This window comes from Athene noctua, chromosome 4 (assembly GCF_965140245.1).
Source record: "Athene noctua chromosome 4, bAthNoc1.hap1.1, whole genome shotgun sequence".
Taxonomy (NCBI): domain Eukaryota; kingdom Metazoa; phylum Chordata; class Aves; order Strigiformes; family Strigidae; genus Athene; species Athene noctua.
Genome location: NC_134040.1, coordinates 48461680 through 48489229, shown reverse-complemented (window position 1 = coordinate 48489229; position 27550 = coordinate 48461680). Strand labels below are relative to the sequence as shown.

General features: G+C 37.3%; 1 protein-coding gene across 39 annotated transcripts in view; it reads right to left on the bottom strand.

Annotated features, from left to right (window-relative positions):
- The window catches only part of CAMK2D (calcium/calmodulin dependent protein kinase II delta), a 165432-nt gene that overhangs the window by 44028 nt on the left and 93854 nt on the right, over positions 1-27550 (bottom strand). For 29 of the 39 annotated variants that reach the window (XM_074905178.1, XM_074905184.1, XM_074905214.1 and 26 more), the window contains 7 exons: positions 24784-24838; positions 17623-17688; positions 14976-15048; positions 9072-9174; positions 2918-3001; positions 1802-1896; positions 115-237 (listed from right to left, as the gene is read on the bottom strand). In XM_074905178.1, the coding sequence (XP_074761279.1) occupies positions 115-237; positions 1802-1896; positions 2918-3001; positions 9072-9174; positions 14976-15048; positions 17623-17688; positions 24784-24838 (599 nt within the window). Of the gene's footprint in view, positions 1-114; positions 238-1801; positions 1897-2917; positions 3002-9071; positions 9175-13899; positions 13973-14975; positions 15049-17622; positions 17689-24783; positions 24839-27550 lie in introns of all 39 variants that reach the window. The other 10 variants (XM_074905180.1, XM_074905183.1, XM_074905200.1 and 7 more) reach the window with 1 other exon arrangement.

The following is a 27550-nucleotide window of genomic DNA, read 5'->3' as shown; positions in this document are numbered from 1 at the left end:
GTTATATGAGTAAGGACAAAAATTATCCTCTAAACACCTTCACTATATGCTGAAGTAAACCATAAACTGATTTGTCTGCCAAATTATCTGCTTAAATCTGTGGAAATTACTTACACAGATCCATGGATGCTTTAGTGCTTCTGATGCTGTGATACGTTTTGCTGGGTTGATGGTAAGCATTTTATTGATAAGGTCTTTTGCTTCAGGAGTCACTGTATCCCATTCTGGTGAGGGAAACTTAAAAAACAAACAAACAAACAAAACGTATATGTATATTATCTGGTACAATCTTTACAAGATTTTATCTAAGGATTTTTATTAATACTGTTTCTGTAATGTTAATTGCTAGCACAGCTAACCAGTTTTAAGGGGAAAAATGCAGTTTGCCACAATTATGAAAGTTTGAATTAGCCAGTTTTGTAAATAATGTTTTTCTTCTTTACTATTTTGACCTTTTATTTATTTGGTTCAAATGCACAGTATTTTTATATTTACAATAACATGATGCCAATTGAAATTTATAGCATAAAATAACAATGGTAGAATAACAAATTCCAGTCATCCGAGAGGCATGTAGTCATACAGCACTTAATACAGTCCTAGTTTCTCTTTTTACAAAGACAAAATCATTAAGTATTATTATTCAAACTCCTTGTTTGCTTTCTTTCAATGTAAATCCTATACATAGGATATACATAACTGTATAGTTACAGTGTTTAAATCTAACTAGTTATGAATTTAACACCTCCCTGCTGAGCAAAATACTTATACACATTCTCAAAGTGTCTGCTAAAATACAAATGGAATGAAAAAACCCCATGTCTTAAACTGCTTTTGTGAAGAGACCTTAACCTTGAGGATTTTGTGTTTTCCACTATTAAAAAGATTTACTCTTAAATAACAGGAATTTGGTACTATCTAGGCACAGCATGTCACAAGTGTGTACTATGTATGTACAATCAGATGCATAGTTCAGTCTCTGTGCTTCCTAATTTCTTGCCCTCTTGGTTGAAATCATAATTCCCCACTGTCACCCTGTTTTTCACTGTATGATTACTTGTTCACTAGGAAGAAGACTCGACAGACCATAAGTTTATTTTCACTAAAAGGACATAGCATAAAAACACCCTTTTCAGGTCCAGATTCAAATAAGAGCTTAAAAATACAAGGTTCTGTCTTTTCCTCTTCAGCATTCACAAATTACTTAAAACTGAGGACCAACATCCTTCTGTTTGTTGAATATAATATAAATGGATGGTGCTGTAAAATTGAAGATGTCACCAAATCATCCATTCTTACCAACAGTTGTAATGCTTTTTCTTGTAATACAGATAGTCAATGAAACTATTCCTTTTGAAAAGCTCTACAACAGCCTGTATTTCCAAAAGAAGGCAATAAAACAGCATGAAGGTGTATATTTAGGAAGTTTAAGGCTTCTTAGAAACAACTTAGAATAACTAATTGGCTGAAGTGATAAACCACAAGGAAAAATACAGGCCCTTGGGAGAACACAGAGGTGTGAACAGGCTTGCCAGGATAACATAAGTTTGCATGATTCATAGAAGGACCACACAATGAAAGCTTAGAACCGTACAGAAATCAGATTTAAATTAGCATAGCATGTTCCCATCCCAATAAGGTTCATGTTACTAAAGCAACATTTGCTATATTGTGTGGCTCATAAAATAACCAATACCAAAAAGGTTTTTTGGAAGCAATTCTAATTTCACTTTTCACTTTAGAAAACTCCTGTTTAGAGGTATAATTGTAAATAATTGAATAGACAGAGTATGGTACGTACATCATAAGCACCAGCCTTGATTTGCTGGTAAAGCCTGTGCTGGTCTTCATCCCAGAAAGGAGGATATCCCACCAGGAGGATATAAAGAATGACACCTGCAGAAAATTCACAGTAGTATTAAGTGATTTCAAGAAACAAACCCCAGAAATTAATTTTGCACCTGACAACCATGTAAAACAAATGGCTCCATAGTATTATCCCAGCTACTGAAAAATACTGCCTATTCAAACTGGAGAAAACAGTAAATATAGGGTTCAAAAGATAACCTCCTATGCAGAGTGTGGGCAATTAAGAGTATCTGACACAACATCAGATCAGGAACAGTGAAAATGCCTAGCTAGCTGGAGAAATAATTTTCAGTGATCATGGATGTTTAAGAAAATGTATTTTTAATCTCTAGTTTTATCATGGCTTGTACTGGTGTCTGTAAGATTGTGTTTTAACTAATTGCATGCAAAGAAAATTTGAGCAGCTGTTTATCTGTATATAGATATGTATGTTCAATAGGAAATTAAAAATTCTATCTGCTAGTCTTACAGAGATGATACACTATGACTGAAGAAAAGTGCTTTCATAAATGCAACCAAATAAGCGTGGATAGAAGTAAAGTAAGCAAACCACCAATTGTTCTCAGCTAGGTAGCTGCCACTTGCCAGTACCTTAATGTACACTGTTTCAAGAACTGGATGATAAAGTAATTGTTCTATACTCCAGTTCACAAAACATTTGGTTTCACAGTTTAAAACTGCAGTTCTAGTATATTGATAAGATCAGATTTTAGGCTGCTTGTGAACCAAAACTAGGGGCCAGCTCACAGTATGAATTATTATGTTTTCTAACTAGTTGGGCATCATGTGTCTGCAGCTATTTTTTTAATACTTTGTGAAAGTGTGTTGTATAGTCATGGCCATTAATACCATGATAACACACCTTCACAAATATTTAACAAAAAAAGAAGCTGGTAGAGTGACAAAAAATCCAACAATCTCTTCTAAAGTTAAAATTGAATTTTACAAAATACATATTATCCGATACAGAATATTGTGTATTCTGGACATCATCTCTCTCTGCCACTTTATAGTGGACTGATCATCATCTTTTAGAATAATGTCTTACCACATGCCCACATGTCCACAGGTTTTCCATAAGGATCTTTTCGTAACACCTCTGGAGAAAGGTATCCCGGAGTACCAGCAAAGCCTGTCAAAAGGCAAGGCAACTATTGTCAAAAGCTCTACATGCTCTGTAAAAACCAAGTGATTCTCACCCCATAAGACACAGGACATTATTTCCCAAGCCATGGACTACTAACCGCTTCATTCTGAACTTTTCTTTTTAAGGTGGATCACCTAGAAGTAACAATAATGGGAATGCTTATACAGACTTGGCACATCCCTTTCTGTCACCATGTCTGGCAGAGTCGAAAGGACAGCAAAAAGCTGGCTGGTTACCCATTTACACTAGCATTCCAGATTCAACAGTGTTGTCAAGGATCTGGTGACAGTGCAACAAGGGAATGTTTCCTGAAAGATTACAGGATCGCTGACAAAATTTCTTTCATGACTTCTGCATTCCTATAAGCTGCAGCAAGACGTCTAGTAGCGAGGTGCAAATACATCCGGCTCAGGGTCAAGGTCAAAAAAATTAGCAGAGTTGGGGAAGAGTGGGAAACACTATCTCAGTGATCCCCTTGGAGATACTAATTGAAAGTCAGAAAATTCACACCACGCATGAGGGTTTTATTAAGCATTAGCCTAATCTAAGCTATTTTAAAAGAGATCCAAACTATAAAAATTAAGCCTGTAAACATGGCTTACATGGGATCTCTGGGAGTCCATCAGCTGTCAACTGTGAAGACTGTTACGACAGAGTACTTCTACTGACATTTATGGGAAACTAATTAACAAAACAAAGGGGCAGCTAAGCTACAGTATTGTAACTACAATGAACATTTCAAGAGCCTTATTCAGTCTTACAGAAGGGCAGATTTCTGAGTAAACAACATGTAGGGCTAGCTTTAAGAAAAGCTTAGGTATGGAGAGATCTTTTATTTAGAAGAAAAAAAAAAAAAAAGAACACTGTTCAAATTTCTTCATACAAAAGTGGAAACTCAATTTAGCCAGTGCCAGATGGTGGCAAAGTAAATGTTCAGAGATGTTTAGGATTAGCTTTCACAAGAGCACAACTGGCTATGATTTAGTATGAAGATGCCCGGTTTAGGACTCAATGTTCTTGCAGCCTTTGCTGTTTGTATTTTGCACAGCTACTTTTAATGCAATCTTTCCACTGCAAAACTCATTTCGGTGAAGTCATTCCACTTCTGGAAACCTCCTTATACAAAAGTTTACAAAAAGCATCTCTGAAATAGCCTAGCCTTTAAAATTTTTATGCTCTTCATTCTTTATTCATTACCAGCAGTGCTGCTTTCTTAGGAGAAATGCAAAATGTAGGTATAAATGTAGACATTTCTTAGGACACAGTAAATGATAAAAACTTCATGACCAATAATATTCGGTACCATTTCAGTTAGTATGTTTGCCCTTTCAAGCATCTTTGCCTAAAATGAATGCTTGGAAATTCTTGAAAGGTGAGAATTTGGTGACTTTCATGAAGGACCACATGTCATTTCTGAAATACCACACTGGATTCCACAAAACTTATGAAAGACGGTGATAATGTATGAAGTGTACAGCTAGAGAAAAGGAAAGCCTTTACCCTGCAGCTGGCAATCATTTTAGAGTGGGAGGAGGAAATGAAGGAATCCATTCTGTATATTCTACTGAGAACATAGCTAAAATATTTTCCTGAAAAAATAAGCTTGTTTTTTGCAGTCTCCTGATATGAGAACTATGAATTGTTAAAGAGTACTATCATACAGGAAACACATCTTAAGCTCCTTTAACAAGCTGAAAAATTTATGTTCTAACTAGCTTTAAATAGAACAATGTTTCATATCTCTTCTTGGCTGTACTGCTCTTCGTTAATATTTTTGTTCATTTTAAAGGGGATGTAAAGTTGTCTTGACTTTCAAACTTACTATAATGCCATAAACTTATTATGTATCACTTGAAAATAAACTTTAAAGCAAAAATAAACATAGTACTTAGCTAACTTTATCTCTTGATGAAGACATAGAATGGGTCTAAACAGAAATAATTGGTATGGTTTTAGTACAAGTTCTGAAGTTGTTTAAAGCAGCAAACACAGAAGAGTACACAGCATGATTTCAGTGAAAAAGAAAAAACATACTGAAATTGTTAACTGTTATTTATCCTGTAATTCTATAACTGGTCAGAGGGATCCCAATAGGAGTGTGTACTCCTCAGAAAACTACTGCTAACAGTAGTCATTACTTTAGCTAAAACAACTCACAAAGCTGGAAATTAACAGTGACTGTACAGCATCTAGAAAAGACTGCATCACCTTGTACTCCTATCATTGTATGATTTAAATAAGTGTCTAGAGGTCCAAGACAAATGCTGTGCTTTGTTGAGTTCAGTGGTACATGAGTACATGAGATGGCATGTTACCCAGCCTGAATAGCTTACAGTCTCAAAACCCTCTTATGCAAAGATTACATATATACTTAACTTCATAAATGGTGATCACATCTTGGGTCCAACTTGGATTGAAGGTTAACTATAATCCCTCAACACAAATTTAAATTAATGCAGAGAGATGCATTTTAAACACGCAGCGGAAGAGATTACTCCTCTAAGATCTGCCCTATGCTTTTATCACGCCCCTGCTAAATCTACAGCCTTCACAGCACCACTCATCGAAGGGTTACAAAATAAAGTGGCAGAATACACTGTTTAAATAACATGGTTTAAGTTATACATCTTTGCTAACATACCTCCCTTTGACTGGAGAATAAAAATTCAAATTAGTGGTCTGGTGAGAAAATATAGCAGCAAAGGGCAAGAGTAAGCAGCTGAGAGTAAGCATAGGGCAAGTAGCCTTCTCCTCCTGCACGGCTGGATCCAAAAGACTGTGTATAACATACATTTAATGGAACTAGCAAGCCAATTCAGTGAAGCTACTCAAATGACTTAAGTGATGTATATTTTAGTTTGAGTTGGAGGGCTGGACTTAATTTGAAATGCAACTAGGCCTAAATCTAGCTAGCTACCAGTGAGTTAAGTACAGTCCTTCCCCTGACTTCAGCGAGGAGCAATGAGTCCGCGTGACACTTGCCCAGTCCATTGAACACCTTCTGGAAGGGTGGGGTGTTTCAGCTAAACCCTGAAACACTTTCTACAAACAGGCAAGGAACAGGTTTGTTTTGCAGACAGTCAAACCTGGAAAGTATTCCACCGTATCCAAACACACAGAGCTCTAGCCAGTTTCCTGCTAAGGCATAGCCACGGTTTAAGCAGAAAAGCAACCATTGCACCAGAGGACTACACCCAAAAAAAGAAAAACAATAATAATAAAAAAAACCCCATAGTGATGCAGGACTATAATTAGAATCAGAGCATGCCATGAGTCACTAAGTGCTGCAAAATCCAGTGGAAAGCAGAAAAATCATCTGGAAGTAAGCAAGAAAAAGTTCAGAAGGCTGAACGCATCACAGTTAATGTTTTGCCCTGCTAAAGCAGTCATAAAGATGAAAGAAGGCACTCAGACCGTTATGGAAAGGTTCTGCAGAGGAAGTTCCAGAAAAGGCACACAACCCACTAGTCTTACTGAATAACACAAATTAAAAAAAGAGCCACATTAGACTACTTACTTTTTATTACCTTTATTCCAGCTTACCTCTTCCTTACATACACATTCTGAAGACATTCTGTTCAATCAGCTTTCTACCAATTTTAGCATGGCAGTCCTCATGATGCAACAAGTCTAAACCAAGCACTTCACAAGAACCAAATGACCAAAAAATAAAGTGCAAGATTGCAAGATTTTACCGGGAATTGCAACCTCCTCTGCACCATCTGCATCCATACAGATGCATTATCCCTGAGGTCAAACTCATTCTGCTGATTTTTTTCTTGAGATGCTTCCTGTTTACCTGATGATTTTGTCATTATAACAAATTACTTGTTTTTTCTCATTTCTATTCCACTCCTTTTGTTCTGGTCTATTAGTTAACGTGCAAAAGCAATCTCCTCTGTCTTTTGTGGATTACTGAAATCCATTTATATAAAGGCTGGGATTTAAAACAACAGGCTAGTTTATAAAGCTACCAACATATGTCCAACAGTACTGCCTGTGCATCCACATGTAGTTATACCCTAGATTTTAAACACTCAATCTCTCAGCCCACTGCCTGCACAAAATCCTTTATGCTTTTATTCTAAGCTTTGACAGCAAGCTCACAATCACTTTGTTAATTTTAAACTGCAATTTCTAGCTGCTGTAAGTGAGAATAGGTAGCTGCCATAAATATTTTGTTTTGTATTTTTTCCTCCTGGGATTTGCAATAAATTTTGTCCTGTGCTTCACACCTATTCAAAGAGCGTGATATGTGAGATAGATGCATCATGTTTGTACATGTCCTAGTATGTAAAATGACCAGTATTAAATCTTTTCCACCATTTCCCTTTGGGCATCTGTTAACTGTAACAAACAATCTGCAAATAGCATTTTTATTTTTAATTAAAAAAAAAAAAAAAAGGACTAGTTAGTGGAACTGGAGAGTTGTGTAATATTTAACTTACTACTCACATTCTCTTCTCATAACCTGAAACACTGTACAGGACATGGCAGATACTTCCCAGGTATCAATTCTGGAGACCTAGTTTACACCGTCAATTGCCACCTTCCGGCGGGCAGACACCCTCCCTTTCCAGACATTTCATGAGTGAGTCTGAAGCACAGAATGTGCTTTCTTCCGGTGGTCACATACACACAGAGTTTTCTCCCACATTCCCAATACATCTTTACATCTTTGACACTTTCACCATCAAGCAAGCATACTCTTGATCCCTTTCAGATGAAGATAATGTTTTCAAAGTCACCAATGGGGCTGAGAAACTCCAGTCCCAACTTCAAAAGATGTTTGTGAACTGTGGATAGACAACCCTTTCGAAACTATTATGCAAGGTTCCAGATGCTTTTAAGCCCCCTTTACCTTCCTGGGTTTATGCTTTCCATGATCTACTACATGAGTTGCTTACCTATTAATGATTGTACATATTTAATAAACCAGATTATTTTGACCTTAGTGGGTCAAAGAACATTTTTATGAACAGTTTCACTTGCAGATGTGAAGGGACAGTCACTTCCAGGACAGCAATATAAAATCTGAGACAGAAAACTTGTACTGTCACAGCAACATCTGGATATGGATGACTGTCAACAGTCTCGGGTACTCCAGCACTTTTTATTTTGTTCAAGTCACATTCCAAAGTGCTTCAGAATAAAATTTTGAGGTATTTCCAGCTGACAGACAGCTGTTCAGACAAAATGTTTTGACTACCGGGAAGGTACATTCAGCAGTATTAATTTACAGTCAGTGTTACTACTCAGTCACCTGAGCACTGATTGGAAACCATCCACCTCCCTCCCAGTCTCTACACTCGTATTTCCTTCCTGTAGATAACACAAGGCAAAGCAGGGGAGAAGAGGCTTGTGTGAACCTATGTCTCAGTCAAACTTTACAGGCTGACAAAAACTAGGACAAGATAGGAATCAAGAAACCGAAGTTTCGGGTTCAAGAAAGTCAATGGCACTTAGACTGCATGCAAAAGGGACATTTATAAAGCTGTATGTACTCAAAACATGAATTTAAAAACACCTTCCCCCTCCATCCTACCCCATACCAGTACTGCTGTGCTGGCAAAATCCCAAGTATGAACACAGTTGTGCCAACAGAAGTGACCTTTGCCAATTTATTTTCTGTTGTTTGGCAAGGTGATTTACTTTTGCTAGTGAAGAGAAGGCTATGAGGCAGAGCCACTTCTTGTCCAAGCAAGCTCTGAGATTTGGAAATGTAGCCACAGGTTACTTTTGAAGTGTTGGGGGATTTTTATTTGGGGTTTTTTCTTCCCCCTCCCCCCACCACCCCCGCCCCCGCCTTCCCCTTATTAAACAAATGAAGTCTGCTGCCCAGCTCTGTTTAATTCAGTGAGAATTACAGATAACATTCTTCCTGGAGAAAAAGGTCTAAAGCGTAGAGACTGAACTATGAACAAAATACCCCTTAAAGCTACATATCAAGTAGTCACACAGCTGCATGTTTCACACTAGGGTGAGAGTTGTGCGTTTTGGGAGGCTTAACAGCTATGCTGAATAAATGGTGAGAAAAAAAAAAAAATTTACTTACCAAACCAAGCCTGTTGTTCTCCCTGGACTTCTATAGCCAATCCAAAGTCCGCCAGTTTTACTGCTGCTCCCTTGGATTTACTAGCTAAAAGTAAGTTCTCAGGCTTTATTCAGAGAGAGAAAAAAATTGAGATAAAAATATAAGTAAATATATTTTAGACAGGTTTTCACTTTTTTTTTTTTTAGTTATGGTAGTCTGGAAAAGAACAAATACTTAGAGGAGTGAAAAAGATAAAATACCCATGTGTTTTCTCCACGAAACTGCAAAAATTGCACTTTCCATTCCTACTTGGAAAGAACCACCAGGCCTGTAAACAGCCTTCATGATCCCATGACAGCAACACTAAGGTAAGGACAGCGTGCAGATATACTAGAGAAGGAAGTTGGCTGGAATGGTCATACGGAACTGTGACACCTGTTTGTATGATAGGAAAATTCAGAGACTCCTAAAATCTCATTAGTAGAAAAAATGCTGCAGAAAAACCCCCAAAGATACGTATTCCTTGATTACTAGTCTAACCTATTCAGTTTGCAGGATTGGGCATCTATAACTTTCAAACAGAAATATGTTTTTTTTTACCATGAGAGTTTAACAATAACACACATATTATTGTATTTGTATTTAGAGGGCAGGTGTGTTTACATTGCAAATCTTTCAGCAAAACCAGCATGGCCACATTTGTACTTGTAGAGGACCTATTACAAATAACAATATAAGTTTGCAAAACTTTACATTTTGCTCTTTTTTTTAAATTTTTTTAGGGTATGTTGGTCCTATCTGAAATCAAATGCTACAGTACGCTCACTCCACTAAAAATAAAGAAATTGAACATAAAATGTTCATTCTACTGTTCATAATGTATCCTTTTAACTTCATTTATCAAATACATCAAATGCAAATTTTCCAAAGATAACTTTATTAACTAATTTTAAAAAACACAAAATACTGTAGAATTCACAGATTATTTCAGAGAACTGTGAGCTCTATAGTATTTTCTCGCCATTTCTTTATTTTCTTTCTCCGTTATTTTTGAAAAAAGGTTTTGTTCTACATTTATGTAATGACAAAACCTCACTTTCAAGGGTATTGCTGTGACTCTCCCAGAAGCCATTTTTGTAGTGATCTGTCACAAAAGAATTGTGATATATATCCAGTCTGGCACTGGGGACCCAATCCTGCAAACTTTTAAATGCGTATTTCATTTGAAACCCAACAGCAATCATATAGGGACTATTTACATTATTCCAGTTAATCCCATGCAGGTACTGATCTTGGAAACAATCAAGTTCATAAGCCTCTTTCAGCAAAGGCTATCTTTAATGTTTCTGTCAAGTATCCAGCAAAATATTCTTGAACTTAACTAAGTTCTCAACCACTGTAGTACTTCTATTAACACCACAACCAGCCCTGACAAACTCTTTAGTCTAAATGTGTTTTTTCCCCTCTCACTAAACTGTAAAGGAACATTTTTTGAGCAACTTACACCATTCTCTCACTCATCCCTTTGTTGCTATGTCATAGGAAAGACAGTGTTAACCTTTCAACAGTTACTTGATTAATCTGGTATTTCTACATTTTTAAAAATTGAGATTAAGGTCTCAGAATAAAAACCCATAATCTTTATATTCACTTAAATTATCAGTAACCACTTCAACTACATTATATCAAACACTGACTGAACAGCTGAGGACTGCTCTCTAGGTTCATCAACACTGATTTAAGCAGTATCACACTGCTTGTCATTTAACTACATCAATTTCAACATACAGTCACATAGTTCTTGAAGGTTTCCTATCAGAGTGAGAGAAGTTTACAGTAATTACTTCCTGGAATGCACTTCTTATATAACCTCTAACGCATTTGGTCCTATTTGGTTGAGACCTTCATCAAGCCAAAAGCAGTGACATGCCTCACCCTTTTGGTTCAAACACAAGCACTAACCTACCAAGCGCATACCACTTCGCAACACGTGATGCCATTTAAAGTCGTATTTTGTGGTTTCTGCTGGGGTTTTTTTTGTTTGTTTGTTTGCTTTTTCCCTTTTTTTTTTTTTTTTAACCCCATTATGTGTCTTTAGTTTGCCAATCAAAGTGCTCTGAAGAAATACCAATGTCATAGGTGAATATGAAGCAGATTTCCCAATCCACTCCTATGCCAAAGACAATGTTGTGTGGCACTATGCGCTTAAACAACATGCAGCTGTCATTTCAGGATGACGAGAGGCATACTAGATAATTATCATGCATTAACTTAGAATGACTGCAATTACTTGGAAAACATTAACAGCCCAGCGTGGGCCACTCAGGACTCATACTGTGGATTCAATAGTGTCACCTTGTGTAACCAGTAGACTGGCTGCAGTCAAGCATGTAGAATGGCAGTGTTAACTACTAAAATTACTTACAAATAAATTAACATGATTTATGCCTTATTTTTCCAAAGGTCTTTAATTCTTAGAGATCAAGTACTTAGGTCTCTGTGTATTTTGCTTTGAATATAACTAGAGCTTCTGCTTTTTGGGGGAATGCAAGAGGGTCATAGAGATTCACAAAAGCAGCAATAGTGCTGACTGCCAAGAACTGGAATCCCTACGTAGAAGTGCACTTTTACCATCTGTTAAAGACAGACTGCCACTAACAGGTTAAATTTTTCTTGATCTAGGATCCACAACCATCCTGACATATACCAAGGATTACAAACAGAACAGCAACAAGCACTCCTGCAGGTTGTAAGAGGCTGCAAAGGCTCCTCTCTGTTTGTTACTGAATTACGCTAAAATCAAAGTTAAACAAACCAAGATGGTCCAAATTCTCCTCCTCTCGTTGCCCTCCCCACCCCCAAACATGCCATCAAATTGTGATCCAGGTTATTGGAAAAAATCCATCAAGTTTTTCAGTTTAAGGATCAGTGCCAGGCCATAACCATCTTCTACAATGTCTTTCAGGTCTGATCTTGGGCCTGGGCATCTTCTTTTTGGTACAGAGAGGTCTACTGGGTTTCACTACAGCCTTTCATTTCACTCTTTAGTTGTTTGGTTTTGGTTTTTTTTTTTTTTTTTTTTTTTTTTTGCCACCAAGTAGTATCTGAAGAAGGATGGTTTTCTGCTTCCTGAAGTTTTCACTTTCAGAAATGAAACTGGGCACTACAGCTTGGCAGAAACATTTTTTCTCACACTGTTTCTCCAATTCATCCTGGATTTGCCAGAGTAAGAAATCCACATATGCTTTGGAGCAGGGAACAGCTGGATTTAATGCATTTCCAAAGAAAAAGTTATTTTGTGGGAACGTATGGAAAGTAGTAGAAAGCATTTCTTATTCTGTCAGCTTGCGTGGCTACAACCTTTTTTTTCAATTCCTTTTCATGCTAGATTAGTACTGCAAGGTATGATGAGGACAAGAATCATTGGAGCAGCTGGACAAATTTCACATTCTTTCACTTAAACTTGTTCCATGTTATCTGGCTGTCATGCAGGATTTATGGATCAGATAGAGACTTGTCGGTGTCCTGTTGTACAGCTATGGCACAGGAAAAGCCAGAAGCACAAAATGGGTAGAGAATTTTGTGTATGTGTCTTTGAATTCCACCACGCTCTCTGAGTTTTCAGAGTGGAACCCTTTATGTTCCTATAGGACAACAATAGACTTTATAAATTCAGACAATGACTGTAGCAGTTATTTGGAAGTGAAGGATGGCAAGAAAAAAGATAGCATTCTGATTCCAACGTTATTACTAACGATAACGACTAGAAAAGTGCTATCCTGGGAGGAAATTTCTGGTCCCCATAATCATTCAGAAAGGAAAATAAAAGACAAAGAATCTGTGCCAGAAGGAGTTAGCATGTTTCACTGCCTTAGCCCGCACACCACTTTTTCTCTGCCTTTGTAAAGGATCTGGTATTTCAGACACTGCACTTCCATTTGATTTCAAAATAAGCAATCTTCCAAGTCCTGTCCCTTATCCACAAGGCTAGTTTACTACCAGCTTTGAGACAGACTTGTCTCTCTGAGCTTCCCAGTAAAAGAAAATTATTTTTACTTGTTTCTCTCCATGCCAACATGTTTTAAATGCAGAGAGCATTTCTGCAGCAGACATATCCAGCCATTTGGATATGTACATGGTTAAGAAAGAGGTAATGCTCTTCTCAACACAAGAGTTTTCTTTCTGAAGCTTCCATCCCATTGCTACCATTTGTCCAGCAGGAGCTTGACTCCTCAGGAGATCATGGTGAGAACAGTGTAGAAATTCCTGCTTTCTAAAGATGTTCTATAGCTCAGTCATCATCGGGAGGAGAGAGAGGTCTTTGTGCCAGCAATAGCATAGTGGCTGGCCTTCTGTCACTAAAATGCACAATGAGCAAATGCTAGTGTGCTTCTCAGAAGCACTCCAAGTTATGCTGATGAGAGACTGAAAGTTCCCCCCACAACCTGCCCCAAAAGCTCTGGATGACAGAGAGGAAGATCGGGTATTCAATGAATACACCAAATGCTATAAAAGCAACTAATGTTCTCCCTGGTACTGACCACAGGTGCTGGCTGCCTTCACAGCCCAGATCTGGACAGCTAGGTATTGGCAACCTTTAGCTGATTTTCTCCAGTGAATGCTAGCGGTTCGTTCTTGTGCACAGGTGAAACGAAGTTAAAAAAAAAAAAAAAAAAAAAAAAAAAAAAAAGGGGGGGGTGTAGGGAAAAAAAAAAAAAAAAAAGAAAACTGTTTACATTTCCAGTGGTGACGGCTCTGTTCTGCTCGGGTTTGCTGCTCTCCGCTGCGGCAGGGCGGAGGCTGGCAGCGGCTCCGGCTAGGGAGGGCCGGTCGGGACAGCAGCACTCACCTTGAGGTCGCGATGGACTACGCCCATCTGATGGCAGTGGAGCACAGCCTCCAGGATCTGCTGAATGCAATGACTGCATGCAAACACCAGGGGCGCGTGTTAGTTCCAAGCGTGCACCCGCCGCCCGCAGCCAGGCGCCGGCGCCGGGAGCGGCGGCGGTGGCGGGGCCGGGGCCGGGCTCCCCGCTCCGCTCCGCCGGGGCCAGGCTCCCCGCTCCGCTCCGCTCCGCGCCGCCCCGCGCCGCTCAGAGCACGACGGCCTCAGGCACCGCCGCTGCGGGACCCCGCACGGTGGCGGCAGCACGGCAGCAAGGGGCCGGCCTCGGAGACATGCTTCAGGTCGGCTGTAGTATTTTTTTTTTGTGTGTGTTAATTTAGTTTGGGGTTTTTTAATGACAATTTTTACAAGGAAAATTGTCAGAAAACCGTACGAATTTTGTCAATAATTCACTGACGAGGTCGTATTAAATATTTTGCATCCTCTGTACTTTTTCCTCCTCTCCATACCGAGAGCTCTCTCAGAGGCGTCAGAAATTGCAGCGGCCATTGAGGTACCAAAAAAACCCACTCCAAGCGAGGTGTTTTAGGTAAATTATTAACTTCTCGCAGTCCAATTTAGTCGGCAATTAGCATCACTTGCCTGAGGGTTCGTCATACTCTAATGCAGCAGTGTGCGACCGGTTGTTCTGCTACTGCAACCCGGGGTCTCAGAACAGAAGTGGCATTTAAATCTGCAAGCTGACATACATCACAGCCAAAGTTCACCTCCATGTGCGTACACAGCGATACATGGACAGCCTCAACAGAATACCAGACACGTTCGACAGCATGGGATAAATCCAGCGCTTTGGAAGGAGACAGTTTGTTTGGCAACCATTCCCCCTTTTGCCATGATGTATATTAGGCCTGTAGACTTGCAAACTGGAAAGAGGTGTCATGCATTATTTGTTCATCTAGTTGTTTTGAGGGTGAGTAGGATAGGCAAGGGAACATCGCAGACAACCCACCCTCTGCCCCTACCCAGTGGAAAAAAAACCCCAAACTCTTATATCCAATTGATGGGCACCAGATACTGACCTTCAGGTCTCTGTGAACTATGCCATTTAGATGACAATGATTAACACTTTCTAGAATCTGCTGTATACAATGACTGCAAAGATACAAGGGCAGAATGGAAGGGAGAACATTTTAAAGGCACATAATCACATTAAATACAAAATAAAATAAAACTAAAAAAAAAAAAAAAAAGAACAAAACCAATTTTACACCTCCTGACAAGTCTTGATTGCACATTGAACTGGAACAAAACAACGTTGAATATAGAAATATTTCCAGCTCTAAAGCATCCAAAAAACAAAACACAAAACACAAACCAAACCAAAAAAAGACATTTAACATGGAACATATGACACCTATGAGACAGAATCATTAGGTTGTATTTTCATTCAGCAGTATGGAAGCTTTTTCCAGTTTCCAAAAACTGCTATAGGAAAAATAAAGTGGAGGCAATAAACAATTAAGTGATATGTTTCGGGTTTTCTAAATTTTTACAGTGAAGTTAACATTACAACAAGTGCTGAAACAAGAAATGCTCAGAAATGAAATGATATACCACAAACAAATGAAACAAAGTCAAAAGCTAAGGAAAAGCAAAACATTTCTCATCTTGAACCTAATGGTTTCTTAAACTACTAGTAGAATAAAGCCAAGTCAAAAAAGTGGCATGCATTTTCATTTAAAATATCGTCGAGCACTAGGTTAGTTAGGAGTCACTCAGGAAATGGAAATCCACATTAAAAAGTAGACAAATATTTTATTTTGGTGCTTTAAATAATTTAATTAGCACCTATTTTTCCATGCCCAGGTTTGCAAGTTTTGGTCAGCCTACAATGCCAAAAAAGCACAACTATTGATTCATCTTTTAGAGCACTGGAACTTTTTCAAATGTTTTTCAGCACCACAAGAGCTCATACTTTATTTTTTTAAAAGACATCCTTGTGGCAGTAGTCAGTGACTGTAAGTACTACATAGTAGTCAAGGGCCAAGGATTTGATACTGCTCATCCAAAACATTTTGACCATGGAATTCAGAAGGAATGGCCATAAATCAGTAACTGGAGCCCAAGCCTGAAAACCCTTTCTTACGCAAGTAGTTCACAACTCACTGAACTGGACTGCTCGTATGAGTAATGACTACTTGTGTGAGTAAGGGCTTGCAGGAGCAGACCAGTATTAACAGTCCTAGCATATGCATTTATAAAGTCCATCAACTATTTCTATAGGGATACACACACACTATATATATATATATATATATATACACACACACGAATATATATATAAATATATACAAATACAGAGATGCATGATAACTAGATAGTCACTTATTTGGTCAAGTTTTCACCGAATATATAAAATGCATATATATCCTATATATATATGCGCGCACAGCTCCTTCCAATATGTCATAATTCTAGAACACAAAAAAAAATATTGCAATTTTTCCTTTTAAATCACAGGTAACTTAAAAACACACAATGACACCATATGCTGGCCTTTGGCATCAATATTAGAAATTCTGCTTGAATCGCAGCAGGCAAAAAAGAATTCAAAATTTTTTTCAGTATAGCTCCTCTCCTTCCACACCACCTAAATTACCCATTCTGTTTTCTCTTCTATATCTTGTTTTGCTACGTGTTGTTCCACACACAAATGCTTAAAGTAATGATGTTTTTACCATTCCTACAGAAATTAGTAAGACATATAAACAGTGGAAGCTTCCTAATATTCAGAGTAACTTCTTGCTTGTTTATTATCCTACCACTGTTGTTAGGAACCCTTAATGCTTTCTGGTTGTCTGCCAATTAATTCCAAATGTAAATGAATAACTGAAAGTTATATGTACTAAATATGAATCAATGGTGGTGTGTGACTATAAATTCACAGAAACGTGAGGATCCTTCAAATTTACTTTGAGATAGATTTTCTGTGAAGAGAGTAGTGGTAAAACATATTCTCTTTAAAGTAATTGACCACAATGTTTAAGATTCATAATTATATAAGAATATTTAAGATTTATTATTGTATGAGGGCAAACAGATTCTGAGATGGAAAAATGGCCCTGATACTTTATGTTAGCATGCAAATTATGATAATCGTCAACTTATTCTTCAAGTTTTTCAACAAGCACTTGCAGAAAATTGCTAGAGATTTCATATTTGAGCTCAGACTATGAGATGCACAGTGTAATTGCTTATTGATGAAACACAACAAAAATGTTTAAAAATGAAAAGGAAATTAGTACTTCTAGACTGAGAACAAAAATTATATTTATTTAATGTAAAATTCTTTCCAGACCAACATATATTTTAAACTTTGATCAACAAATGTAAGAATTTGTAGATGAGGTAGCTGAAATTTTATGTCCAGTTTTCAGAAGAGAAAACTGGGTAAGATTTTAATAACTTCACAAGTTTATAAAGATTTTAACAAACTGAGATCCAATTTCAGGTTCTTCAGATCAGCAGACATCAAGACTTCATATGAGTTCTCCACCACACAGTCGTGAGCTCAAAGCACCATGCCTTTCCAAGTCTAAGGGAACTCTAGGAGAAGTCCTGGAGTCTTACTGACTGTGCTGGTGAAACTGATGCCAAACACCATGAGATATTTAAGTAACTATCCTAGAATCATTAAAGGCAACATTAGAAAAACAAGTGACTTACCTGGCATCTGCTTCACTATAATATTCTCTTGCAACTATATCTTCAAACAATTCACCTCCAGTGACTCTGTTAGGAAAAGCAAGATGGGAAAGGAGATTTCAGAAGTGAAAATGTGCATCTTAAATTAACTTGACAGGGAGAAGTCAGAGAGCAGTAACTGGAATGTTTGAATGCAAGAGGTCTTGAGCAGCAACGTGAAGGAGCTAAAGTGGAAGGTTTGTCCATCCAAATCATTACATGAATTAAAAGGATGTGGTGGAAGAGCAATCATAACTAGAAAATAAAAGCAAAAAGCAGCAGCTTATTGGGCAAGATGCCATACATCAGTTAAGGATGTCAAGAGTAAGCAGTAAAACTACAAGAATAAAAGGAACTGACCAGCAAGGAAAATTGTGGCTGAAGTTCAGAACACTTCAGGATAAATTGAGAACTGTGATGTAAGACAGATGAAAGAAAGGAGAATACAATAATGCTTAAAAGGGAAAAAGGCCTTTAAGTATAGGTCAAAACACAACAGAGGTGTAACCATGTGCCAGAGTAGCTTGCTTTTTGTCCTTTTGCTAGAAAGACAAAATTTCTGAGTTGGAAGGAGAATATCAGTAGAAGCAGAGCACCTTAGTCAGTTTAATGGCACTTTTTTTTTTCCTAGAAAATTTTCAGTTATCTTTGTTAAGAAAGTAGCAATAGTTTAATGAAAGAGGCACTTTAAATTATTTAAGAGGCTTTAATAGTACAAGGGAAGAACTGTATGATGCAGAGGACCAGTAACAGAAGCAAAAGTGCATGGTTGCATACTTAGTATTTCATTGTACAACCAGTGGTTTAATAGTAGGAAGTGGCTAAAAAGAAATAAAGCTGTGTTGTTATAACACAAAGATGACAGTCCAGAATGAGTCATGAGCAGGATGCTGCCACAGTCTTGGAATGCATTTGAAACAAGGTGACAGCAATGGCCTTACATACAGCAGTAAAATCCCTCCTCGTACACAGTGCTGGTCACTCACATTCAGAAAAGGGAACTGAAACAGCAATATGAGCAAAAAATTGCTACTAGACTATCCATTACTCGCTCAGAGAAGCAAAGTCAGTTTAAGTTGGCAAAACAAAGTTTAAGAGGGATGAAAATAAATGCTGAAGACAAAGAGCATAAACCATGCTCCCCATAGAGGAGAATTGTAAGGGACAATATTGGTACAATAATAAATAAGCATAAAATGCATGTGAAGAAGTGGGTTAAAATCAGAAGTTTTCTAACAATCATAAAACTGGTGTAATGAAACAGTTTTTGGTAAAGTAACTGAGACAGGTGCTCTATTTTTAAGATGAAGATTGATGAGCTTTTAAATAAAATCGTAAAACTTGTCAAAAAGGCAGCGGACTCCAAGAAACAGGAAGACCTTTCCTGTACTGTAACATCTCCCTTTTATGGAATACATGGGCATATTTCCACAGCTAAATGCAAATCTTCATATATACAGGTGCTGTATTGTATGGCTGAAAACAGATGCAAGCCTAGAAAATGCACAGTGGAATACCCAAGTGCACAGCTTAACCAGGACACCTAAACAGGGCCTCAACAGACAGGATTCATGAGTTAGTCCGATTCCAGCTTTCCAAAACCTTGATCCTACTGATATGCCAACATAAATAGAACCCAGATGGGAGATCAATGTTCGTATTTCCATACTGTTTATGAGTGTAGTGAATTTTCATAGAGTACATTACATTCTCAATAAATTCCCAAATGGAAAAGCCAGTGGGCTACAAGATGCTTAAAGATTAAGATGCTTAAAAATCTATACTACAATGAAAACAATCATTATTGAATACAATTAAGTTTAAAAGGATTAAAAAATTAAAAATTAGGATACTTCGAATCTTCACAACCGGAAAATTAATTTGCAAATTGCTGTACTAACAGTTTGTTCTAGATCACAGTTACTGTGTCACACTGGAGAACGGCAGAAATGGGCTACATCACCCTTTTTCTGAGGTCACACCTTACTGACTTTGGAAAGTAATGACTTTCAGGTAGCAGAATGACATTTTGTACAAAAGTCTGCAATAAAAACTGGAGGAGGTAAAATAGCTGGTTGCCAAATTTATACTTTCTTTCTTTTTCTCTTCTACCTTCCAGAAACTGGCTTTGGTTGCTATAACACAAAATATTTGATTGATGCATATTTTGACAGTCTTTGATACCTCCTTTCTGCATACATATTTGTCTACCACAGTTCTGGTAAAGAGGACTAATTCTCACTTTGTGATGAATGAAAAAACAAAACATTGTTTGATCTTATTCTTCCCTAAAACACTCATTTTTCATCCAAACCAAAAAAGAAAAGAAAAAGCTTTTGTCAAACTGTATTTCAGTAGGAGAGAACACGAAGCTGATGCTTGTTCTCCTCAGGCATGGAGAAAAGAGGGGAATGTGCATTCCTATTTGCTTGGCATTCATAAGCATTGTTAAATGATGAAAAAATAAAACCAAAAACAGAACAGGTGAATTTCACTGACAACCAAACAAGTAGTCAACAATTCCCACGTTCTGTCACTGTGAAGGATACATTAGGAATAATTCTCAGAAGACAGCTAAATGGCCATAATGAAAGAAGGTAGTGCAGGGGACTAAGAGGCCAGAACTCACCTGCATCTCCTGAGCCTCTGACTGAGAAAATTGTTGGCCTTTGCTCATTGAGCATGCTTGAGCAATGGGCCCCTGCAGCAAAAAAAGGTCAACGGCATCATGATATAGGACAGCTTGCAGGTTGAAGGAAGCAATTCTTCTCTTGCACTTTGTGAGATCCCACCTGGAGTACTGTGTCCCCTTTTGGGCTTCCCAATAAGTGAACAGTGTAAGGTAAAAAGTTAAAGAATAACACAAAGAACTTTGGTCCTTCAATATAAAGCTATGTGAACAGCTGTCAAGTTACTTTCTCCCCTCAAAATTAAAATGGGAAGTAAATGGATCTCAATGGCTTTCTGATACAGATACATTGTTGACTTCAGTGAGTTTTTATTTCAGGACAGAATATTCATGGTATGAGCTCTAGTAACTTTCACGGTACAAATTAAAAGCCCCTTGTTCTCACGAACTATTGGTTTTTTGTAATTTTCTGAAGATCATACTAAAATGGCAACAAATAAAGCACATGGGTTTGTTTAAACAACAGAAGTACAAGCAGCATGTAGAAATACCAAGGCCCTCTGAAAGATATGTCTTTCAGAAAAACTGCAGGGAGGGGCAAACAGAAGGATTCCACATAGGAAGGATGCTGTTTCTGTTTACCTCTTGGAAGAGGTACATTAAGAAGCAGTTTTTAACTGCTTCATTCAACTGACTTTCTACACTCACTAAAACAAATTACTGCATTTAGTGTTAAATGCCACATTTTTTGATGCAAGCATTGGTAGCAACACCTCCAGGAATACTCAATATCATGTACCATATTCAGCTGATTAGGAAAACTTACAGGAGGATATAATAAAGGAACTCCCAAATTAGCAAAGCTAGATTAAAAAGCCTCTGCTGGTGATCACACTGGTGTTGTTTCCTCCTAGTTTACATCTTTGTTTCTTAAATTGCTTTTGTAATGAAGGTACAAGAAAGCAGTCTGCAAAATTACAGTGGCCATATACTTTTTATTTATCTCTGACCTTTCTACTTCTCAAAAAGAAAGGTTCAGGCATTTACTGTAGGCAAACACTGTTCTGCAATCAGGCTTTTCTTTCTTTTTTTGGTATTTTTGTTTCTTCTACACAGTGCAGTCCCTCACTTGGGATTCAACAGCAATGCTGGGATTCTAAATGTACCAATTGTTGCATCATATCAAGTGCATTAAAATGGAAGATGCTGAAAAAAGAGAATCTCATTGACCTGCACAAGAGAGTCTTGAAGTGCTACAGCTGTTTCCATTCAGATACAGCAATTAATACTGACAGAATTGATTGGATTTGAACTCATCTAACATCATTAACACTGAAGACAATCTCATTCGTGCTTAGCAACTGAAATGGGCTGACAGAGAGACGCAAATCCTAACTACAGTTGCCTTAACCAATAAGGGAAGAGGAGTAAGAATCTTCATGTAGTCCATTACTAATCTTACTACACATTTTATTAATCTGCAAATCACTTCACAGTATTTAGTTAGAGAAACATAACAGGAACAAGTCTTTTGCTTGGGAGAATTATCACAGAAAGCTATCTTAGTTAATTTTCTAAAAGAGTAGGAGCTCTATTGGTAGGTCAGTAACATGCCTCTGTTCCTTGGCAATGACATCAAGATGACCTTGAAAAATTACTACTTTGCCTAGTCAAGTGCAAAGCAACTACCATACTCTGGAACAACACCACTGTGTATGTATTTCAGATAGGGAGTCAGCAACCGAAGATAAATTTTTTTTCTCTCTCTCTCATATGTCAATACTTGAGTGCATCTATTTCCCTCACATGCGGGACTTCTTGCAGGAACACCCCAATGCTGCATTTTATCAGAAAGCACATATTTCATTGTTCAGTGTCCAGTTTCCAATGGATTTTAATAGACTTCCAGCTTCCCATTTTGACATGAACTCTACACCCAAATGCACGCCTGTAACAGAGGTTAATCACTTTTTTCTCCATATAAAAGCACAGCTATCACTAAAGTATAGAAGCAAAGCAACAGGCTTCTGTTCAGACTGCAGACATCTCTACCACATTAATTCAAAAAAGGTTATTAGAAATTCAAAATAGAAAGTGACAATGATTGTTTTTTTCTATTCACAGAAAAGGCACTCTTCCTCTTCACTTTCTTATGTGGGATGCAGGCTAAAAGAAATTTCTGAAGAAACAGTCATACTGAATCCCACACAGTCTGAAAGAAATCATTAAGATAATGACATGATGGTGTGTGTGGGTGGAGTGACAGTGTTACACCACAGTCAGGCTCCTGTTGAATAAAAATTAAATAAATAAATAAAAGCATGTACTTAGCCTTCATATTAAAGAAGTCCATATGGTACCTTTTTTGTGGCAGCTCTTTTATGCACATTTAAACAAGCAGCTAACCCACACATTTGTAGCTGCACTAAAAGATGATGTTTCACTAATAAATAGTGAAGCATTACAGCTATAATTTCTCAGTCTGAATGAAAAAGTGTGAGCAGCCATCCGTACTAATTAGGCAAAAGTTCTTCAAGAATGCAATATATTGCTTTTCCAAAGAAAACTATCTGTAGTACGTCATTGCCTCTACCATTTAGACTTTTTTTTTTTCAAAATAATTAATTTTGACAAAACCCTCAAACCACATGATCACATAAAAAAACCCATAAAAAGCCTTCTTTCTTTGAAGAGGATGAAAATCAAAACCATGAGGACCATTCTGATGAACAGCATATATTTAAGTCTGTTCCTGTGTTTTTCCTGAATCAGACTGAGGGGAAACAGAGTCAGATCCAGCCAATACAAAATGCTTCCTGCACAATCTACTTCTCTGCCAAGGGAGTATCTTTGTGTTAGGTATTAATTTTTATTGCAGAATACAGGCTTCTTTTGTTCTGTTTATATTGAGATACTAGTATCTACAACTTTGCAGTTATTCAAATGCCTCCTAGTTCATAGTCTCCTATGTCTGGCATTATATATTCAATTTAAGGCAGAAGTTGACTAACTGCAATTACAGTATGCCATAGTTTCTAACAGTACAGTAGTTCAATAAAAAAATAAAAAAGCCACCAGTTTATAAAGGGGACATTGTCCCTAGAACTAAGGATTCTGCATGCACTTCTCAGAAATGTTCAGGATTAAGAAGATTTTTCCAATTCATCATAGAAATATTTCCTTTGTAGTCCTTAAAAAAAAAAAAAAAAAAAAAAAAGGCAAAACAAAACCCAGCACATGTATGCATGTTGTGCCCTAGATCCATTTCCAAATCAACAGTCAGAGCACTCACCTGGCATATATACAAATTGAATACAAGTTCCCATTCAGACCAGTTAGGATTTGAGTATTGCATCCTGAATGCCTTCACTGGAGACTATTTAATATTTTTGTACTGCTAGTCTGACATCTAGTCTTGAAGAAATCTTAAAAAAAATTAAGTCAGAAGATAAAACAGAATGTAACCTGAACATGAAAGCACACTATCGATTGTGGAAGGTCCAGGTTCTAATTTAGCTATGCTAAATGCAAGTATTTCAGTTTGGATGCTTAGAAATGAGCACATTTCTAGGGAAAATAAGGTATTCTCATTCTAACCAGCAACCCATGTTGGGCCTAAGAAAGCTGTTGGGAGTGGGGAGTGTTGCTGGTCAAAACCATAAACTACCCTGGAAAAAATCTGCAAAGTAAAAGATAATTTTACTTAAGTAAGTCAGTTTTGCAAGACAATTCCTAATTGTTCATCTTTGCCCATACCCAGAACCAAAAGCAGTAACTTTGCAGGCGAGAAGAAAACTTTGCCTGTCCCAGGGAATAACGAAGAACAACACTGTCTCTTTTTAAGAGTCTGAAACACATAGTTCATGTTGTCACCATCCCTTCTTCCACTAAACAGCCTTACGTAGAAGAAGCTCCACATACCCACAGTCACTACATGAACAGCTCACAGGACTGAAATTCCTGAAGCTAAATGAGAAGTAGGAAACTTCCTTTCTATATGCTGGGCATTCTACATTCTGAATAGTGTCAAAATGAAACATTCTGTATATCAGTATGATATCAATAGGGAATAAAATTCTGAAAGAGTCTTTCCCTCTAGGAAACTCAGGCTTACCTTTCAATCCAGCAATGGAGATTTTCTGTAGAGAATCTATTCTTCCATATGTTTTTATATGTTTCCTTTACAGACAACTGGCTTGCAGCAAATTATTTTTTCTGAGTCATATGTTTACTTAGTTTTGGCAGATATCACACAACTTCTACTTACCTACATTTTATACTAAAATTGACTTCGACAGTGGCCTTACTTATTCAGTTTTTAATATGGAATTCTTACAGTGACACAAATCAGTTATTGCACATGCAAATACCCAAATATTGTACTGTCTTTCCAGCTCTATTTGTTCAATTCATTGCAATAGAACCATGCATTTATCTTGTGAGCTTGTATTTACATCTAAAAGTTTGAATACCACATCCCCAACATGCTAAACATATGCAAAACACATACTTACAAGTCAAAGACTAAGTAATGGAATCCTTCTTCTGATATGCTGTCATGAAGCCGCACTATTGAAAGGGGGGAAAAAAAAAGATAAACACCAGTCATCTTTTTCATGTCTTTAATGTCTGTCTTTATTTGGGGGGAGAAGGGAGAATTATAATTCTACTGTAGAGCTGGTATTGCATCTGTGTGTGTTCTCATCGGTATTATTCTGTTGGTTTTTCTTTAAATTATCTACCCTTAGAATGTTCTTTTTCCTAATGTGAGATAAAGAAGCCAAGAGACTGTATGTGCAGCTCATTGTAGTTATTTTTAAAGGAGCTCTGCTTTTACTATGCCACAGAAGGCTGCAGTCACTTCCTACCACCTCCTGCACATATGGGCATGTACATATGCACTGCACATTGCCATTGTCCTTCATGCTGAATCATGACTAAACAAGTACTAAAAGCACAGTCAAACTTCATCTTAATATATTGTATTAATACGATGCAACTCTCTTTTTCCTAGGCAGAACCTGCATTCAGTCTTTTAAACAGCATACACAGGAGTTCCCAGTCACTGGACTTTAATTCTCTTAAAACAGTATTCTTAATGTCATACAACTATTTTCTTAGCAGTATTACATCTTTAAAGTTGTAAACAAAACAAGATAAGGGAAGAAAATCCACTATGAATCATAGATTTCAGCAGAATAACAAACTTCAAGGGTTGTGTTAACAAATTCCATAATCAGACAATAGATGCTGATTTTGAAAGAGAAAGCATCATTACAAACTAAAAGCATTTGACTATACCAAAATAAATGGGGTCAAAAAACGAATAAGCTATATTCCCACTCCTTTTTTCTATAACTTTTTTTTTTCTTCCCTCTAATCTTCTTACCTGCCATCCACTTCAACCACATGAATAGTGAAGAGTTACGAAGAGATAAATCTACTGTCAGACTGATGCCTGCCAATCTATGCTCAATTACTACCGTGATGGCCAACACCACAGCTGGAAGACTAAAGCAAAGGAACTGGGACTACCCACCACCTGGCTGCGAGTGCTCAGCCAGACCTACAGACAGCAAGGGTGAGCAGGAGGAGAAAATGTGCTTGGGTGTGTGACAGCTCGGCAAGGTAAATGCCTCTCATCAAATTGCCATGAAGAGATTTCTGAAAAGATGTAAGGTGCATGAGAGGACTTGCCAGAAGCAAAAGGATGTGATGTCTAGAAAAAAGTCATTAGCTTTTCCAGTGCTTGACACAGTGGACAAGCTTACAGCATCCTAATGATTAAACCCCAATTCATGTTTACATACACCTATATATCCATATCTAAAAAGTTTTCCCCGAGAATGCACTAGTCAGCTGCAGAACCTTCATTTTTAATTTTAAGTAATTGCATAGTGATAGAACTATGAATTAAGTTTTTCTTAATTACTTCAAATGAAATGGCAATTTCCAAAACTAATTTTCCCACAATACATGAAGTTTTGTCAGCAGTCTGATCCAAGTCATTATTACTTGCAGAACCAAATTAAAAAAAATCAGGGTACCTTAAAACTGCTTTGTGTTCAAAACTGAGTTGATGAAGAAAGTGTAGAAGAAAAGGATTTTCAGATTTCCCCAGATGGTAGCTTTATGTATAAATAATTTTTTATACATGACATTTAAAAAAAAATTAAAATAAAATAAACATGACTTTTTAACTTAATAATATTTAGCCCAGGGAAACATCTTGTGTTTACACAATACTGAAGAGAAAACCAGCTCTTGGCTGACTCACTGCCCAGAGCTCGTGATGATTCAGAGGAGCCAAGTAGGTCTAAATCAGAATTTGTGGTTTTGGCTGGTTCTATATTGTAGATTTGTTTAAGTTTTTACAAAGTGCAAGCCTTGAGCATAAAAGATCAAGATAATACATTGCTGCCAAAAAACCAAACCAAAAACACCCAACCAAACGAAAAAACCAAACCAAAATCAGCTTGTTTTCTGGTTGCTGAGAATTCAATACCGCCAAATGTCTCATATCTTTAAAGCAAACCAAATGTGAAATGAGACTCCAAGTACTAGCCTAGAACAGTATCCTGAAATTTCTAGCTCAGAACAGAGACCCCTAAAACATCTGGCTTTTGAGTGTACTACTTCATACAGTGGCATGAAAGATACTACTCATGAATGAATGTTCAGAAATGAGATTTTGTGCAGACCCTTGGGTATGTCACAGAGATGCAACATAACCCTCAAATAATAAATTTTGGGGTGCAACTAGTACATACTGCATATATCTCTCCAAAAAAAGTTTGAAACTTTCTAAGATTTAATACATAGCAAATTATACATTTTGACAGAAACTGCCTGTTCTTGAAATAGATTCATAAGAACTCAAAGCATGGTTTTTCTGTAAACACTTTTAAAATTCAAAGCAGCATTCCTATCCTTGCTAACAGCATTCTCTTCAAACAGGCAAAAGCCTTCATATCTGATTTCCCATATCATGTACAGATATTTAGAACTACCAAATATTTCTGGTGAGGCAGAAAAATTTGCTGCCAACTGCTTTCAGATAGCTCTGAAACGCATAAAGCAACCCAGATTTTTGAAATGTCTTTAGTGAATTGAAACAAAGTATTAAATCCTGAAATTTAGAAGTGAAATCCGCCTTTAAAGTATTACTTTGGTATTAAAACCAGACATTCTCACCTTGAGCTCATGGCTACAGAAGAGTGAACAGCCTATATTCATACTATTCATACTTACACACAGTTTTCATGGTTCACTCTTCCTAAT